This window comes from Furipterus horrens, unplaced genomic scaffold (assembly GCF_987537825.1).
Source record: "Furipterus horrens unplaced genomic scaffold, mFurHor1.1.pri manual_scaffold_2, whole genome shotgun sequence".
Lineage (NCBI taxonomy): Eukaryota > Metazoa > Chordata > Mammalia > Chiroptera > Furipteridae > Furipterus > Furipterus horrens.
This window is the reverse complement of record NW_028327172.1, coordinates 69,712,901-69,732,727: the sequence shown is the minus strand read 5'-3', so window position 1 is coordinate 69,732,727 and position 19,827 is coordinate 69,712,901. Positions and strand designations below refer to the sequence as shown.

Sequence of the window (19,827 nt, the reverse complement as noted above, 5' to 3'; positions counted from 1 at the left end):
TGAGTCTAATTTTCTCACATCTAGGGCAAAAGTTAGCTTGGTCATAGTCTGTGGTGCTGTGGCATTCTTTTTTGGGCCATGACCATGGAAACTACTGTAGAAATGGGATTGAAATTAGGCTCTGCATCATCATATTGTCCTGATGTACTGTTCTGACATGTAATGTGGTAATGTACTGTCTTTGTGCCTGGACACTAATGCAGACGTGTCAAATTATATGCACAAAGCAACATTCAGTCTCCCTCCCTTCCTCCCTTCCCTCCTGTCTTCCTTCTATCCTCCCAGGAAGACTTTCTTCTTTCAAGTGCCCTAAGAACTAGAGCTTACTCACTAGTATATGTCTGGAGGCACAGAGCTATTTACTCATACTGTTTAGGGCAAGATATAAGGTGACCGCAGGGTTTTTTTTGTTGTTGTTTGTAGTCATTACAATTTCATCCTTTAACACTTAACTTTAATACTGGCATTACTTTCTCCAGAAGGCTTCCCGGATTTCCATTTGCTGGGTAATATACCCAGCCTCTGTGCTCTCATATCATTACCCTTTCTATCCATAAAATGATAGTTTTTAAAGCCTGTCTCTCTCTCCAGGCTACTTGCAGACAAGAATTGTGTCTTATTTAAGGTTGGTATTAAGTATCAAAATGGAGTTGTAGCAGGATCTATTATGACAGGTTGGGCATTTAAATGTTTTAATTGATTGGTATAAATGTAAACTGGTTAATAAATACTCTTAGTATCATGTGTGGCCTTATACTAGACTCAGCATAATCACAAGATCTTGCACATGGTAGGTGCTCAGGTAGTGCTTAATGACTTAATGGCCAATTTATCAACTGTATGCATAAACATTGCACATATCAGAATCTGATTGACAGCTAGATCTGTCACTGATGGCATAAATGGTCATAAACATTTTTTTTAATCCTCACCCAAGGACATTTTCTCATTGCTTCCAGAGAGAGGGGATGGGAGAGGGAGAAACATTCATGTGAGAAACACTGGTTGTATACTGTACACACCTGGACTCAGAATTGAATCCTCAACCTAGGTAGGCATGTGCTCTGACCAGGAATCAAACCTGCAAACTTTAGGTTATAGGATGATGGTCCAACCAATTGAGCCACACCAGTCAGGGCAATCATGAAACATCTTTGATATTCAAGATCTCTTGATACCTACAGATTCTAATGACACTAATGCCCTACAAAGCAATACTTGCTCATGCTTCCATGAAGCCTTCACACGAAACCATCAGAACCACTACTGTCTTTGCGGTCTTAATCCTGTCCCAACACAAACATAATGACAACCAAAACATGATGACCAAGACTGATGGTCTCTGGGTACTCTGTGTTGGGTGTAGTAGAGTCCTTACCTGTCTGTGTTGTTGGGAGAGTTGGTATCCTAGTCCTGTGACAGGCTGATTCTGCATTTTCTGAAGCAGGATCTTTTGCTGAAGTGGCAAGGGCGACCTTAGCAAAGGCTGGTTTGACAGAGGTTGGGTGGGCTGGGATGGTGGCGGCTGCGGCGGTGGGTGCTGCTGCTGCTGCTGCTGCTGTTGTCGTTGTTGCTGCTGCTGCTGCTGTTGCTGAGCTGAAATTGAGCTCTGTGGCTGCTGCTGCTGCTGCTGCTGCTGCTGCTGCTGCTGCTGCTGCTGTTGGGTGTAGTGTAGGAGAGAAGGCTTGTTCTGAGAAGGCAAAACAGAAGGCATCTGTTGGTTTGCTTGATCTGAGTTAAAATGGAACAAAGGTTTGGTGTTGCTGAGACGGGGCTCCATGGACGTGTGTGAACTGTTCATAAAACTTCGACTGAGATCCTGAGGCTTCTGCTGCATGAGCGCATCCAGGTGCCCTCCCTGGGCTGACGCGCCAGCCTTGTACATGTAGTTCGCCATGACTTTTGACTGGCTGCCGCCGCCGGCTACCCCAGGCATGGGGGAGCTCTGTGGGCTGAATGGCTGCTGACCAAAAGAAGGGCTGGGGATTTTCTCCTGCCCAAATGGACCTGGAGATGGCCCAGCGGGAGAGGGCAAGGCTGACCAGTTCGTAGGCTGGTGCTGCTGCATCCGGGCATGCTGCTGACGGTTGGCAGCTATCTGCTTGAGCTGTTGGGCATGGGATACTTCCTGCCAGCTTGGCAGGGCCCGACTTACTCCTGAGGCTGTCTGAGGCTGAGCCTGGCTCTGAGGGACTGAAGGAACTGGGGATGAAGTGGACAGGGCTGAGCTTGCCATGGAGAATGCAGGGCCAGCTGATGGCGGCCTCAACTGAGGAGACCCTGACGGGCCCTGGGTCAGACCAGGGGAATATTCGCTCTTGATCACTGTCTTCTCCATAGGCAAGGAGGGCCTAGGAGTGCTCCTCTGGCTTTGCTGGCCCAAGTCAATGTTAAATGGATCATCCTGCTTTATGGTGGCATTGATCATGTTCTCCAGCTCAAGGTCACTCATAGGCGGCACAGATATGTTGGTCAGTTCATTGAACAGTTCCTGCAGTTCAGGGTCCATCAGTTGTTCTCCGGAGTCATCTCCGTACCTATTAGGAAAAATATTCTCCTGGGTCATTTGGCTATCCATGTGCTTACTGCAAGACAGAGTCTCTCCTGGTTCCTTCTTCACCTCTTTTAAGCCCAGGTTAAACATGCCATTGCCGGGAGAATGTGTATGAGGAGGCAGATTATTAGTCTTTCTCAGGGGTGCTTGGCTCATGGGCAAGGTCCCTGACATAATCTGACTTTGTCCATTATTTACTTGGAGGCCTGCTTGGCCTGCAGAGAGGTTCTCCCCGACACGGACTCTTTTGATATCAAGGAATGAGTTGTCAACAAAGCCATTGGGCCGCTTGCTGTTGGCAGGAGACAGGTTAACTACCTGTTTTCTTTTCAAGGAACCCTGGAGCTGAAAGACAGAAGGAAAGTAAAAACAAATGAGCTATTAATCCAGATGTGCTTTCAATCAAAACTGACATAATATTTAAATGTTTCTTCCATTTATACACAGGATGAATTTTTTTAAAAAGCACAGTGAAGAAGAGTCTGAAATATAACAAAATTCATAGTGGCCCTGATAGAAGAGAATAAATTGTTTCTGGAGGTGTGGATCGGTTAGTGACTAGAGATCACTGTGGTTCCCGTGATTACTACACAGGCCAATGGATGAAGGATCCTTCATGTATCATCAGGAGTTATGGATTATATCTACAATTAATCACCAAAGTGTTGTTTCTGCTTTCTGTTGCAGGCCAAAACATTCCACATGCATGCACACACAAGCCCACAGGACTACAGAGGACTGGCGTGAGCTCAACTTTGACCAAGATGGAAAACACTGAAGAGTCCAAAGCTGGGACACAATTTCCAGCTGTTTTTGTGTTTGTTTGTTTTTTTTCTTCACAGACTCAACCCTTTCATTACTATTATCCTCTAAGTAAGGCACTAGAATTATTGTTGTGGCCAAGGAGATATGGAATCTGGTATTCATCTATTTTTTCCTCCTATAATTCTGTGGCTTTGCTTTCAGGCCCATGCAACAACTCTGTGTGTGTGCACAGACACCATGATCTTATCATTTACCAAATGAGACACTGTAAGCACAGATTTTCCTAGGGATTCATTTCTTCTATTGCCTGTCTCTGAATCTTGTAACCAAAACCAAGGTAGAGAGAGGCAGTACTGCACAATGATTAAGAACACAGGCTTTGGGAGCTGACTAAGCTGAATAAATTCCAATTCTGTCACTGAGTGCTAAGTGACCATGGCACTTGACTTAGCTAAGTCTCAATTTCTTTTCCAGAAAGTGGGGACAGTAGCACTTAACTCACAGGAAGAAAGGAGATAATGCATGTAAAAGTTTAGCACAGTGTTTGCTATAGTAAGAACTTAATAAACTATAGTTTAACTAAAAATGATGGCTTACTATATACTTAAAAGGGAGGGTTTCTCTAAATAGCAACAGTAATAATGAAATGTTAAAGTATTTCATTCACTAACTCAATTATTACATTGTATGATCTGAACTTTAGAAATCCTAGGGGAAAATTTAAGTCACAACAATTATACAGTTATACCAATAAATGAAAAAGCAACATAAAACATTCATCAATGATCTTGAGTTCCTTGATTTGCCTCTGAAGTGAGAGACGACATCTAGCAATGTGTGGATTTTCCAGTCCAGCTGACCTATCTAAATTATTTAATGTTTTCTCAGGATAACTGTAAAATACCTGAGGCAAAAGCATACCTCCCAGTTAGAAAGTCCAATCATTTTTCTTTTCCTTCCTTTTCACTTACCACCACCCCACCACCCTCTTAAAGATTTCTAATTAACCTAATAACAAAAATGTAATTGAGTGTTCACTATATGCCATGTATTTTTAATATGGTTATTTTATTTTTCTTAGTCTTTACAGTACCCCATTAGGTGTGCATTACTTTATAGATAAGGAAACCAGGGCTCAGAGTGGCTAAGTAACTTTCCCCGTGTCACATAGTTAGAAAGTGTTCAACCTGGGCTTTAACTTAAGGTCTATGCAGACCTAAAGCCTGTGTCATTTCCACTATATGATGTTGGAATCGGCTTGTTTAGGGCTACGGTGTGCCCAGCAAGAAAGGGCAGGGAAAGTGAGCACAGAGGCATCCTGGATCTCTGGTGAAACGATGAGGAATCTGGAAAAGGCCAGGATGAAACAGAGACCCAAATGTGAGCAATATGTTTCTTGTCATCAATACCTATTTCAATAATACTTTATGTTTTATTTTGCCTAGTCACGGGTGGTATATAGTTATGGTGATGTGCCACTGTGGTATAACTGGATTTTGTCTCTTATTGTTGCTAACTGGTAATCCGAGAAAGGAGCCTGACCCAAGCTGAGCCAATCAATTCCTTCCATGTCAATTGTAGAACTGGAGAAAGGGAAACCAGGTTCTCTGTGGGTGGCTCCACAGTGACTTACCAAACAGGTGAGGTGCTGTTGCATTATGTCAAACAGAGTGAGAAAGCATGTCTGTACAAAGAGAGAAGAATGAAGCATGTAGGCAAGACACAAGCTCTGATAGCACCTGAGGGCCTGATTCAATCCCAGGTCAGTTCCGCATCTCTCCTTGTCTTCTGTGATATACTCTATAACCTTCAGAATTCTCCTTTTTGCTTAAGCTAACATGAGTTGGGCTTCTGTTGTTTTCAACCAAGATTCTCAACTAAGTCCCATGTGACTTCACATTTGGTGATGAGCAATTTGCAGCAAAGAGTAGGGGATAATTTGTACCTGGGTGCGAAGCTCCCCACTCCCTTCTCTGAGGTCTCTCTGTGTTTTTGGACTCCTAATCTTGTCTACTCACTGATGTAGCAACATCATCACAGAACACTGTCAGCTGTCACCACACGCACTGTCTTTCCTCATGGGGTCAGAAAGAGCACAGAACAAAGAGATTTGGCCACATTACCTTGAGTGGCCATATTGATTTATTTCAGTGTAAGTTACATTTGGAAGGTTCTTTCACAACTAATAAAGAACAAACAAAGGAAAACATTCTTTTTTCCAGGTTTGGGTTATCGCCTTTGATTTATTTTCCACTGCTTTGAAAAAACCTGTTCTGCCAGATTCTTCCATTGCTCTGGCCCCTCCCTGGGTAGTTGCAGTACATACTCTAGGAAGCAGCACTAGCACATTCTCCAAGCCATCAGGATTGTAGAGGCAGCAATTATGCCTCTACATTAGCAATGGCTGTAGTAGTAGTAGTAGTAGTAGTAGTAGTAGTAGTAATAATAATAATAATAATAATAATAAAGTCATTTATTGAGGACTATGTGCTAGGCATTGCACAAATCTCTCTGCAGAGGTAATCTCATTTGATTCCCACAACTCTAAGAAACCTCACAATAACTATGAGATTGAGACTACAGTCATTTGTTGCTTAGCAACAGGGGTACATTCTGAGAAATGTGTTGTTAGATTATTTCATCATTGTGCAAACATCATAGAGTGTACTTAAATGAACCTAGATGGTATAGCTCACACGTAGGCTATATAGTCTAGCTTACTGCATCTCTTTAAAGCATGCTATTGTACTGAATACTGTAGAAGATTGTAACACAATTGTAAGCATTTGTGGATCTAAACATAGAAAGGTACAAAGAAATATGTTATATAAGATAAAATGTATGAAGGAGGAGGGGTGGGGGTGGGTTGTGAAGGGAGGCACCATTGGAGGGAGGGAGAGTATATTTCAGACTAGGGAGGAAGAAGGATAGGGAAGGAAGACAAGGGGAGAGAAAGGGAGAGCAGAGATTAAAAGAGACCAAGAGATATAAAGTTTGAGATGAGAAATAATAAAAGGGAGAGAGGGAGGAGAGAGATTCAGAGATGGAGGAAGAGAGACAGAGAGAGAAGAGAGAGAGAGGAACTGGACTGGGAGGAAAGAGAGGAGGCTCCTATGCTCCTCTTGCTCCCTCACCAACTTTAGCCCTGGCAGAAGGCAGGTGCAGGGAAGGCGGACGGTACATGGAGCCTCTCTGTCTATTAAAAGCAACCAGAGCTAGCAGTAAATTCAAAATTGTAGTTGAGTCCAGCCTTTTATAATTCATTTGTTTATAATTCATTATAATCTTATGAGACCACTATTGTATATGTGGTCTGTTGTTCACCAAAACATTGCTATGTAGCAACTGTATTTCTTACTTATACCCTCCCCTTTTTTACAGATGAGGAAACTGAGGTTTGGAGATTGAGTCACAGTTCAAGATCACACCAATAGTAAGCAATAAAACCCGGAGTCAAACCAAGCACCCCCACTGCAGAGCTTGAGCTGTGCAATAAATGGTACCCGTGCCCACGTATTGAGGAGGCCTGGGATTCAGTCCTGGTTCTGACATGACCTTGCTTTGCCATTCTAGACAAGTTTTTCTACTTCTATGGGCCATAGTTCCCTTCTTTATAAGTAGTATTACCTCTGGAATTGTTTAGGCATATATTTGGTAGTGTAAAGTTACCACCAAGTATAACGGGATGGGTGACTTAAGATGGAGACAGAAGTTCTCCTTAGTGATGTTGTGGAAGACAAATCATGAATGAAAGAGATTCTGTTAGGACTCCACTGAGTATGAGATTCTATCAAGAGAATTTTGGAGGCAGTCTGTGTCCTGTCTCGCAGAAGCTTCTAATGCAAAGTCATGTCATCAAGACCCACCGAATGCACAGATGCAGTGGACACCAGCAAATGGAACAATACTATATAAATGACCCTCAAAGTTCAAGCTTTACTTTGGAGTATTTCCTTTGCTGAACTAAAACTTCCTATCAGATACATGGCTTTGAATTATGGTATAGTCACTTAGAGTTCTGTGACAAAAAGCAACTATTCTAGCAGGAGTAGAGGAACACAGATAGTCATTAATACCCAGCAAAAAATAGTTTATGAGAAAATTCAGTGCCACTTTACCAGGCCAAGAATAGTCCTAAGGTAGTTCTAGGGGAATAAGACTCAGTCAGGGGAATGATGGGGAATGAAGACATGGGTTTGAATAGAGAAGGATGAGGGCAGGACTAGAGGGATACTGGGAACTGCCCAATGCAGTGCTGTGAACGAAAAAATGGAGAAGGGACAAGTATAAGGACAGTGCATGTCCTGAGGGCCAGAGGAGTCAACAGCTTCCAGGATGCACTTAACAGCTTTCAAAGGACAGAGAGAAACACCAGGGCTGACTTATCCATCAGGCATGGTCAGCACAGTGCCCAGGGCCCATGCTAGTTTTAGGGGCCCTCAAAAATATTTTAATTCATTTTAAAACAAAAGAAAAAAACTTCTAGGTGGAAGAAATGTTTTAATATATAATAGTAACATATTTATCTTTATGCCAACCCAGTCATAAAATATAATTTTAAAATTTTGTAAGGAAGAAGGGGCCCTTAAAAGTCAGAGTGCCTAATGTTCATGAAGGGCTCTCACTTAATAACTAATGTGTATGGAATGTTTTTTTTAAAACAGGTACTCTTAAAATAAAGACTTGTGTAGAGTTGCATTTAATGTTCTCACAGCTCTCTGAACATGTATTCAGACCCTCACTTTCTAAGTGAACAAACTGTGGCTCCTGACATTAAGACAACATGGCGAACGACATGGAGGCAGGACACCAACCCAGGTCTGTCTGATTCCGAAGTCCTCGTTCCCAATCACTAACCGCACAGCCGCTTTCCTTTCTGCCTTTAACTTGCCACATGTCATACCATTCTGGACACAGTGGACACAGCCAAGACAAAAGGATATTGGAACAAAGACGTGCGGGGCAAAGGGGAAGGTGTTTGGGACTGATAGGGATGAATAGCAGGGAGACAATGGTGACAACATTGGTTGGATGTTGAGGGTGAAAGCTCAGGGCATTGCCCTCGAGGCTCCGACATGAGACAGGGAAGAGACAAGAAGTCATGCGGTCAGTCAAAAAGATTTACTGAGCACCAAGAGAGAGAGAAGGAGAGTTCGGAGCCGTATCCGATCAAATCATTCCTGGCATGAGAGAAAATATGCAGAGGATTAAGCTAGTGGCAGGAGGTAGAGGCTTCAAATGAACACATTTCAACATTTACACTTTTCCATTACCTAGCTGGATGGAGAAACATTTTTTTGTTTGGCACCATAAATTTGCACCCCCAAATTATGATGTTCAAATTGTGAGATTATGTATATAATATCACCCTTTCACTAGCTATCCAAGGAAAAGGCTTCTTTGGGGAATGGCTTTAACACAGCAAGTCTAGTCTGGTCTGCATACTACACAGGCCTCACTGTACTTTCCTTTGCTGAGATCCAGCAAACTGTTTCTTCTCACACTTGTCTGTGTTCTCACTCTTCTATCTGAACACCTCAGTGCTATTTGAGGCCTGCCATCTCCGCAGGGGAAGGAGTAGCCTGCTCAGGCCCTGGTCCAGACACAGTGGCCTGCCTGCCCCAAGCGCTGGGGATGCCGGTGCCCAGATGCCTAAGGATAGGAAAATCCAGCCCACAGTAGAACTGGGGCTGGGGTCCCTTGTTAAACCCTTCCTTTTAAACAGCTGTGCTTTATTCTTCCAAAGGACTTGAAACATAAACTTCCTGGAGGGATTTAAAAGCGCCATTATTGCACAATCCCCTGGTTTCTGTTTCATCCCCTGCCCCCTATTCCTTTTCACAAAATAAACGCATTCTTTGTCTCCTGGGCTGCCCCAGAAACAGGGAATATGTCACACAAAGGTAACAATTCAGTCCATAGGTCACATATTTTTCTGTCTTTCTCAGCAAGGCTTAAACACAAGAACCAAAGTGACCACTGCCCAGCTGCTCAGGGGACTATCTTGGTCCCATCATGTATAAATATTCCTCAGGCCACTTGACACACTGCTGTTCAAAAACAGGGCTGGGAACAGATAACATTAGAAAGAGACCAAACCCCCCAACAATTTATGACTCTTGGTTTGATTCTTGAAGTATAAATGTTTGGGATCCTGAAACAGTAAATTCCAGCTCATCACAGTACCTGGAGTTCCTCCCTGCTCTCCTGCCCCCAAACAAACTAAATGGGATTTTAAGGCTCTTGCTAAAAATGTCAAAAACCTCCCCCTTCTTATTTGGCCCTTGTAGAGTTCCGAGCTTCCCTGCATTGTTTTTATGTCCATACAGTAATTAGGTTTGCTCAACTAGATTTTAAGTTCTTTAAGGATGGGCCCTGTGTTTTATATTTGACTAGGTTCCTTTCAGCACCTACCACAGTGCTGGGCATTTTATAGGTGGTCAAATACTCGTTTGTTGGTTGATCTCAGTACTTGGGAAGCTGGATCGTTCTGACCATTGAGCTGTAAAACAATGGTAAGAAGAAGGCTGTGGCTGTGAGGAACATTTTCATATTTAATTCATGAACAATTTAATGGCTGCACTAGAGTTTTGTTTGAGTGATCATTTTTGTTTGAATCCTGAAGTCAGAGGAACGTGAAGCCCTAAGAATCAGAACCACAAGAAAAACTCATCATCATCCATGTGAATCAAAAGTGAAGGGTGCACATACAAGAGGCAATTGAATGACGTTTCTTTCTCACATCGATGTTTCGCTCCCTCTCACTCTTGCTCTCTCTCCCTTCCCTTCTCTCTAAAATCAATAAGCATGTCTTCTGGTGAAGACAAAAAAAGTGATGGGGTGTGTGAAACTTTGTGTTGGACTCAAGGTGGTGTGGAGCCTCTGGGTGAGATTCCAAAGATGGGATGTAATGCTGAGCCCCATCTTGACCCTGGGACCCATGTAATTGAATGCACTGAAGCTGAAGGGGGTCAAGGCACCTTTTCTGTATGATTTTCAGTATCTTCTACTTGTATTCCTTCAAGAATAAGTGTGAACTTTTTGTTTTGCTTCATTTTCTTTTTCGTGGAAGGCATGTTAGATCTATCTGGAAAATCTATTTCATCTTTGTTCCATAAGTTTTGGCCTAGAAAAAGGTGATTCATTCAGCCAACAAAATATTATTCTTTATAATAAACAATGAATTTTAATATAGACACATTTTTATAGGAACACAAGAGCACTGCAAATTCAGGATCCTTGTAGAGAAAACATATCAACACACTGTCCTTCTAAAGACACTAAATGCCAAGATCTCCCATATTCAAGATTTCTTGATCACCTCCCCACCCCCTTATATCCTCAATGGCTGGCTTATAGAAAGTAACTAGAAGAGCTGGAATTTTCCTCAGAAACAAACTCATCATTACCATGCAGAGAAAGAGTATTTCATTACTGCATCTTCTCAGTTTGAACACTTCCATCACTTCCCCTTGGAGAATGTTCAAAGCTTATCACCAACTAACAAACCACTCATTGAGGGAAAAGGGAAGAGAACATTGCAACCTTGCCCCACACAGAAGTAGGCATCCTATTTTATTAAGGTAAATGGGAGGCTGTGGGATCTCAAAAGAGCATGGAATTCATCTGCTAATGCCTGAGATCTAAATGCTGTTTTCCTCCTGTTTATAGTATAAGCTGGGCAGTCACTTAACTCACCTGCACAATGGGTTTTCAGTGGGGATTAACAACCATCTATGGCAGTGATTTTCAACCGGTGTACCCTGGCAGGCACACTGGTGTGCCACAAGAATTCTTAAAATATGTAATACCTGACTATTTAGTCAGGGACACTGACTTCTTTTCCCTTAGACTGTCAAAAAAAAAAAAAAAAAAAAAAGACAACAGCCAAAAGAACAATAGCCATTGGTGTGAATAAATGAAAATTGTAACTCTTTTTTTGGTCAGATAGGCAAAAAATACATTTCTGGTGTGCCACAGAATTGTTGTAATTAGTTTACGTGTGTTGTGAGATGAAAAAGGTTGGAAATCGCTGCTCTATGGGAAGCCCAGCAGTGTTCCCAGCTCAGAGCAGCGCTCTGTGACTGAGAGCTCTTTTTTAGCAGGACAGGCAGAACTTGAACCTAATCCTATGAGACACTTCCCTTTGTTATCCTGAGAGTTATATGCCAGGAAGGGCTAGGCAAAGGCAAAACAAAGATAACAAAGTGGGCTTTCCCTCATTTGTGAGTTGGAATTTGTTTACTCGTTCATTCCACAGATATTTATTCAGCACCAAGTCTGTATTCTGTGAGACTATATATTTTATGGCACAGGGCTGTTGTGAGGACCAAGTGGTTAAAGCACATAAAGAGAGTGGAAAATTGGTCTTAAAGCATAGTTCTCGATAAATGTTAGAACTAATAAAAACAAACAAAATGAAAGGAATTCACCAGTCTGTCTGGAAACAAAGCAGAAAGTAACAAGAGGACAGAATGGTTGCCCTGAGGTGCACATGGGGTTACAATCGTACAGGGGAGAGGACTCTGCCTTGGAAAGACAGGAAAGGAATCCCTCTGCCTTCCAATGAACTGCCCCCAGATATGCCAATGAACATGTTCTTTTATGACAGTCTGATACACTGCTAGTGACAGCATAGACAAAACTTGTTGTCTGGCAGGAGGGGATTGTTTAGATTAAATTAAAAAGTTCAAAGTGAAATTATTTTTTCATATTGTTTACTACCTTAAACAAGGTCATTCGAGGTCCATTCAGTGGTAACCAGTATGATTAACCTGGCCCCTAGATCCTAAGCTATCCTGCCCCATCGCTGCAATCGTCATAATGCAAGGGTCCACAGGGGCCATCGTTCAGAAAAGGACCCTCTATGCTGAACAGCAAAATGAATAGACTATTCTCTAAAAGCCTGAAAAACCCAGGCACTTTGTGCATGAAGCACTTTGTGCATGAAACACTTTGTGCATGAAATACTTTAATCATGACTCACTTTTTGCCCAGAATATATCAAGGCAAATCCAAAGTAAATGCTATGTCTAAAATGTTGGCAACTCTCTTGAAATCTCTAAATGTCCTCCTCAGCAGAATGTACAATGTGTTATGTTTCATTAATCAAGTGGCTTCTCTCTCCCCCTTCGCTGGAGGGCCCAGTCTGGAAGCTCTCATGCTGAGGGCCTAACTCAAGGTCCGTCTCCTCTGTGGGGCCTTCCCCTCTTACTTTCCCTCATATTCTTTCTTCCTGCTTTAATGAGTTTAGCGCTCTCTGTCTTAGGCTGTTTGGGGGAACTGAGTAAGGTTTGTGAGTTTTGCACTTCAATATGATTCTAAGAAGTCAGTGGAAGACAGAGGACCTTATGGATCTAATCTAATTGCACAAGTCCAGTCCAGCACTTGCCCAGGGAAGCACTCACTGGCTGGCTGATAATTTGACTTATAGAGCAGTCAGTGGTGTGGGGACATGAGGTGAGTCAATTTATGGGGCATCTATGGTTCCCTTTTATAAACCACAGGGCTGATTCTTCGCAGCTCTGTCCAATCTAGAGCTGCTGGGCATGGGCAGAGCTGAGAGGTATTGGGGAGGTAGGGAAATCATGGATGTTCTAAGTGGTTGCTATTCTTTTCTTTTCTGGTGGGAATTGGACTCATCCCAACATGTTGGCCCATTTGAATATCAGGAAAACCTAGATAGCAGAGGGAGCGCTGTAATTCCATTCCAGGGTTGTCTATTAAGTATCTTGGGGTTTGAACGCAGGCACTAAAGAGCTCCCAATTTTTTTGTACATGTAAAATAGTCACCCATAATTCCATGCAACATTCACATCCATCTTCAGTAGCTTATCTGACTTAGACACTAAAGGTCCCTGTCTCTAAGATCACATGCTTCATTCTTCTTCAGGCCCGCTCTGCTTTAAACACAGTGAGCTACGAAGTATGTTGCATTATATTCTGCAACTCTGACCTTACATTTTGCCTCTCCCTACTCCAATCTGTTCCCTACATAGCAACAAAAGGGATCTCTTTCTCAAGCTCCAGCTATATTACAGTTGAGGCTTGAATAGCACAGGTTTGAACTACGTGGTCCACTTATACATGGATTTTTTTTCAATTACATTAAAAATTTTTTTATTTCCTTACCACCATGAAGCAATTGTATCAATCACATTAGATTACCACAAAGCAATCATATTGCTGCTGCTTCATTATCAATGCATGAATCATTATACCTGTAAATACATATGAATTTCTTTTTCACATTATTTTTGAATCTTTTATGTCTAGTGGTGATAATATGTATAATATCTAGTGTTCTGTGTCATATAAGATGATATTGATATAGGTACTGAAAGATAATTAATCCTGGAAACACCATAAACTTATGATATGGATATAGTCCAGTACTGTAAATGTATACTTTTTCTTCCGTATGATTTTCTTAATATTTTATTTCTCTAGCTGACTTTATTGCAAGAATACAGTATATAATATATTAATATACAAAATATGCAGTGTTTTTTTATGTTATTGGTAAGGCTTCTGGTCAACAATAAGTTATTAGTAATTAAGTTTGGGGGACGTTAAACATTTAACTCAAGAGTTTTGACTGTCCAGGGGTTTGGTGTCCTAACCCCCTGAGATGTTAAGGGTCAATGGTACTGTTTTTTATTTTAACTTTCAATACACAAAAGGCGATTTCATCTTCAGGTCTGTTGCATACATTGTGCCCTCCAACTGTAATCCTCTCTGGTTCCCCTCTTTTTATTTTTATCATAGCTAGTTCCTTCTTTCCCTTTAAGTCTCACCTTCATGTGAACCTAGCAGAGATTTTCCATAAGCACCTATCATTATTTTTCCCCCATCTTAACCTCTTGATTGTTTCCTTTATAGTACTTAGTACAATTTCAAAATATTTTAATTAATTTGCTTCCAATTTTTAAGTTGGCTTCCATGTTCTAAAAGAAGCCCTAGAGAGGGAGGCTTGAGCCCTGTCTGTTGACCACTTTATCTCACCCTTATTGTAACCCAAACAAATATGAGATTAAAACAAATTGTTTAAAGCAAAAAAAATGTCAAGAGGGAAATACTTCAAGATGCTGAAGTTACTTTGCCCCAGCAGACTGGATCAAAGTAGACGTTTGACTTAAGCTGACTCAACTACACATTTTTCTGGGAATCAGGAATTGAAACAAGGCGTTCTCAGCATCTCTGTGCACTGGAAGGAGCGATATGTAGGGCTGCCCGCGCTGGAGTCCTTCTCCGCCGTGTACAATGAGAGAGAAAGGAAGTCTCCAGAGACAGGAAGGTGAAACTGATGCACCGCGAAAAGCTGGGATGAGAAACCATGTTGAAAGAGAGGAAGGAAAGAAGGAGGGAAGGAGGGAGAGTGGGAGGGATGGAGGGAGGGAAAGAAAGAGAAAGGACAGAGATTCCTGAAGCTTTCCAACTCCTGTTCCAGCACTCTGGGAGACTCGAATATATTTTCTGTGATTGAGACACTCAGTAACTTTCCAATAAATCTCTTTCCCCCACCCCACTCCACTTTTTTCTTTCTTGCTTGCAAGACTTTAAGGGGCTTCTGTTGCTTGCAACAAACAGTTCCCAACTAAAACGAAGACGTAATGAAGCCAATAATTACACTGAAATTCAAGCTTTCATAAGGTAAGTGCATATTTTTCTTGACATTAAAACTGAAAAGCTGAGCAGAGGCTAAATGCACACATTTATTTTGGTTTCTCTTTCCACTTTCCACGTGCGGTCATCACCCAGCTCTTCCACAGCCTCTATGAAAGAAGAGCATTATGAATTAGGAATGAGGGCTGCTGTTCCATGACAGCAGCCCTCTAACAGGGTTGCCATTGTCTTCACATATCTTTACATGGCATACCCAGGGGAGGTCCAGAGATCCTATCTTCACCAATTCTCCCCTCAATTCCCAAGAGCATTCTGAAAACAAAACTGCCATCCGAATCATGTTTAGACAGCCCAGGTCTGCATGCACCATGTTAACTGGTTTGGACGCAATCACCTGGAGACAGAGGCAGGATGAGCAGACCTTTTAAGAGGTCCTTGCAATTTTAGGCTCACCTTTAACTCCATTACAAAGGAATGTTAAGCAGCATTTAGACAGTAGTTTGGCAAAGTACCCGAGAGCACCAAACAGCTTCTTTGATGTTTTTGGCATTGATGCCATCATTCTTTTGAAACTTTTGAAGAAATATTTTTCTTATAGCAACTGTATCTAGGTTCAAGATAGAGTGTTGATGTGTGTTTTCTCTGGGCGAATGTTAGCAGGAGTAACTATAACATATAGACAGATACTCTTTTAGGCGGTACCTCAGCTTTCACTCCAGTCTATGTTTATTTTCACATCAAAGACACATCTAAGGGAAATTGCTTAACTAGCTCTATGAAACATGAAGAGGTTTACAGAGATATTTGGTTATAATTGAAAAAACAAAACCAAAACCTACACTCCAGGCAATATAAGCCTTTCATGCTCGGAAATGAGAATTTATTATGGCAGATAGAAAAGTTCCTTTGCTTTCTATGAAGGCCTGAATGCAGACTTTTAAAGCTGAATTAAAATCCCACTATTCTCCATACATTTATGGGAAATGATTCTTGATGATTTAAATGACATTAAATGGGGGACAATAAAGCCTTTATATTGTTTGCAGTTTAACTGCTCTTTGAAGCAATGTCCTGTAGCAATACAATGCCCTCACTTTGATCTAACTTGCTCAGCCCAGTAATTATATGACTGAGATGAATTCTCCACCTGACAGATTCCAGTTCTTCATGTGTGGCCATATTCTTTGAAGAAGGAAAAAAATCCACCTATATTAGAAAATGAAACTTTAAACAGTTCAAAATTGTGAATCAAGGTTAATTCTCTGTCAAAACGGTAGGCTGGGTGGAAGGCCTTTTCCCGTACTGTATGATGAGAACCACTATTTCTTGGTATGTGCTTACGTTGCTCTTGAAACTTATCTTTAAATAGGAATATGTTGCTGTTCCTTTCTGCGAATTCATTTCATGATAAACCAACACCCATCATCTTTGAAAACAAAATGAGAGCAGAATGCACTAACCCGGGCCTTGGGTTACCTGCTAAGTATCTGCTCCCTGATGAGAAAGGACTGTCCAACCTGCCATGAATGGCTATGGGATAGATAATCAAACAAGTAAAAGGGCTCATTTTACACCATTCTGCAAAGGAAACTGTTTACTGTGTTGCTTGAGTCTGCTTAAAATATTAAAAGCACAGTCTTAACTCAGGAAGCTCCTAATCCTCAAAAATATTACTGCTGTTTTATTTCATTTGCCTTTTAGACACAACGCAGGACAGATTTAAACTGAGAAAGCTCACCAACTGCAACCTTGTAAATTGCTTTTAATCCAGGATGTCAGCAGGATTGATACCACTGGAACTTTACCCCACCCCCCACCCCTGAGACATACATTTCTTCACCGAATTTGGCTCCCAATAAATATCTTATATTCACTAGTCAGATTTCTAGAGGATAAAATACTTCTTTAACCATGACCCATGATCTGCACGTATATGTCTTTCTCTTTGACCAGAGTCTTTTCTTCACTATCTTTAAATCCCAGCTCAAAACTCATTCCTTCTCAGAGCCCGCTTATGTTATTTTGTGGTATAGTAAGCCATTCTATCCATGATTTTCTTTCCTTGTGTATTTGATGCTTTTGGTTTATAACTGTTATCATAACTTTTTCAGTCTCCTCCCCCCAACAAGATTGTAAATAATGTTTTGTGTCTTTTAATATCTTATGAGGCAATATATGGCAGTGGCCAAGAGCCTGAGGTTTGGCCCAGTAGCTTGGATTTAAGACCAGGCTGTATCCTCTGTGAGATGGGAGGCCTTGGGTAGTTAACTCCTCTGAGCCTCAGTTTCCCTGTCTGTATAATGGAGATAATAGTTCCAACTCAGTAGTTACAGTGAGTCTCAAACGAGACAATGTCTATAGAATTTGTACTCAAAATGTACAATGGCTTTAGTAGCTTTCAGTTGTCTTTAAGTTAATTCAAAACAACTTTGTTAGTTTGTATTGTGACAGCTGTCATATCACTGTGCAATAACAAAACTTATCAAAATTGGTGAATTTTTGTGTAGCCCTTATAATATTGCAGATGGAAGAAAATATGCAACATTTTCAGCACATTGTGCTTTATTATTTAAAGAATGGTAAAAATGCAACTGAAATGCAAAAAAAATCTGTGCAGTGTATTGAAAAGGTGCCCTGACTAAACATGTCAAAAGTGGTTTGTGAAGTTTCATGCTGGAGATTTGCTGGATGACACTTCACAGTCAGGTAAACCAGTTGAAGTTGATAGCGATCAAATCAAGACATTAATTGAGAATGGGCAATGTTATATATACCACATGGGAGATAGCCAACATACTCAAAATATCCAAATCAATAAAGTTATTGGTGAAAATGAAAAATGTGTCTTTTATTTTATGGAAAAAACTAAACAGACTTTTTGGCCAACCCAATAATATTAGCTAAACAAATATCAGCTATTTTTAAAATTTAGTTTTCTGAGTCCTCTCACAAGACTTAAATGAGTGTTTAGCATATGGCAGGAAAGAGGAGCAAACCGCTTTCATTGAGTGACTACTCAATAGAAGGTACTTCCCGTATATTATCTCACTGAATCCGAGCTTTTCTACTTACTAGTAGTGAGACCGTGGGCAAGTTAGCTAACCTCTATACCTTGATCTTTCTTCTCTGTAAAATATATTTAATAATTATACTCCTATCACAGAGTTGATGCAAAGACTAACTGACTACATGCAGAGTGCTTAAAATAGTCCCTGACACAAAGAAAGTGGCTAATAATACCACTTATTATTATTATTACCAGTAAGTTCTTACAACAACCTTGAGAGTGCATATAAGAAATCTTATTCTGTAGATGAGAAAGATGAGGCTACAAAAGTTTAAGCAACTTGACCAAGGGTGCCCACCTAGTAACTGAGCCAGATTTGCCTGATGGTGAAAACCCATGAGTTTTTATGAAATATATTCACTGGAGGAAACTTCCATTTCATGCTAGGGGATTATTCCAGGGAAGCACTATACTGATAATTAGATCCTCAGGGGACTGTTCATCATAGGCAAGGCTGAAAATGAAGCAGGCCTTGGAGGAGTGGGTAAGAGGTGAGGCTCCGCACAATGCAGGATACGGCCTCTCCAGCTTAGACACCATTCAGAGGAATGAGGACTTAATTATGAATCAATAGGTAGTCTTCAAAGGACTTTAAGCAGGTGAGTAACCATGATTTGTAATGTATTTTAGAAAAACACACTAACCATCAAATATTTGCAGATGGATTAGAGATAGGATGTCTTAAACCGAAAGAGCAGTGAGAATATCTCAGCACCCAGTATGAGACAATGAGAACTGGACTTGAGCTAAGGTAGTAAGGAAATGAAGATGATGGGAAAGAACTGAGAAACCAGACACCAGGTGAACTAGGTGATCAAGTCCATGTGTAAATATGTGTGTGTGTGTGTGTGTGTGTGTGTGCGCGCGCGCGCATGCCAGGGAGAGAGAGAGAGAGAGAGGGGGAGAGAGAGAGAGACTAGGGCTGAATCCACATTTCTGGATTAGCAACCAAATAGATGATGGAGTCATTTGCTGAAACAAAAAATGCAGGGAGAAGAACATGTTTGATGATGAACAATTAATGGATTCAAGTTTGGATATGCTGAATGTGAGATGTTGTGGGGCATGTAAGTAGATATGTCCCCTTGCTATCTAGATATTCAGGTTCATAGATCAGGAGAGAGCTTTCTACTGTCAATACAGTTTCAGTAGAAATGCACACAAGCATTCGCTGAATGAACGAATGTGGTTGTGAATGTCAAAATGAGAGTGAGGAATGAGAATAAAACAGATAGGAATGGAACTCTGGAGAACATCAAAATTTAAGGAGGAAAGGAATAAAGTGGAGGAGATGAACAGCAGAAGCTAAGGGAATGAGCAGCATCATGAACTGATGCAACCCCATTAAGAGGTTGCCTGGAATAAAAGCAGAGCTACATCTATCACACCGGCATTTGATGGTGGTTGGGGAAAGATGCCAAACTGCAATGTGTTGAGGACAGAATGAAAAGTCACAAAAGGAAAACAAGGTGGGTAGATTATTTCTCCTAAAGCTCAGGAGAGGCAGGATAGCAGCTAGAAGGAATTACAGCAGTGATTGTCAACCTTTCTCATCTCATGGCACACATAAACTAATTACAAAATTTCTGTGGCATCCCCCAAAAGTATTTTTTGTCAATGCAACAAAAATAGGTATAATTTTGACTCATTCACACTGGATGACTATTGTTGTGTTGGCTGTTGTCATTTTTTATTTGATAATTAAAGGGAAAAAAAGGTCAGTGCCTCTGACTAAACAGGTAACTATTACATGTTTTAAAAATTCCTGTGGCACACTGGCTGAAAATCACTGAATTAGATGGTAGTAGTCTCCCTT

General features: G+C 41.1%; 1 protein-coding gene across 1 annotated transcript in view; it reads right to left on the bottom strand.

The window, feature by feature from the left end:
* Nucleotides 1-19,827, bottom strand: part of MAML2 (mastermind like transcriptional coactivator 2) — a 344,112-nt gene that overhangs the window by 105,572 nt on the left and 218,713 nt on the right. Inside the window, exon 2 of the mRNA XM_090265827.1 lies at nt 1,379-2,899. Within this exon, the coding sequence (XP_090121953.1) occupies nt 1,379-2,899 (1,521 nt within the window). The remainder of the gene's footprint in view (nt 1-1,378; nt 2,900-19,827) is intronic.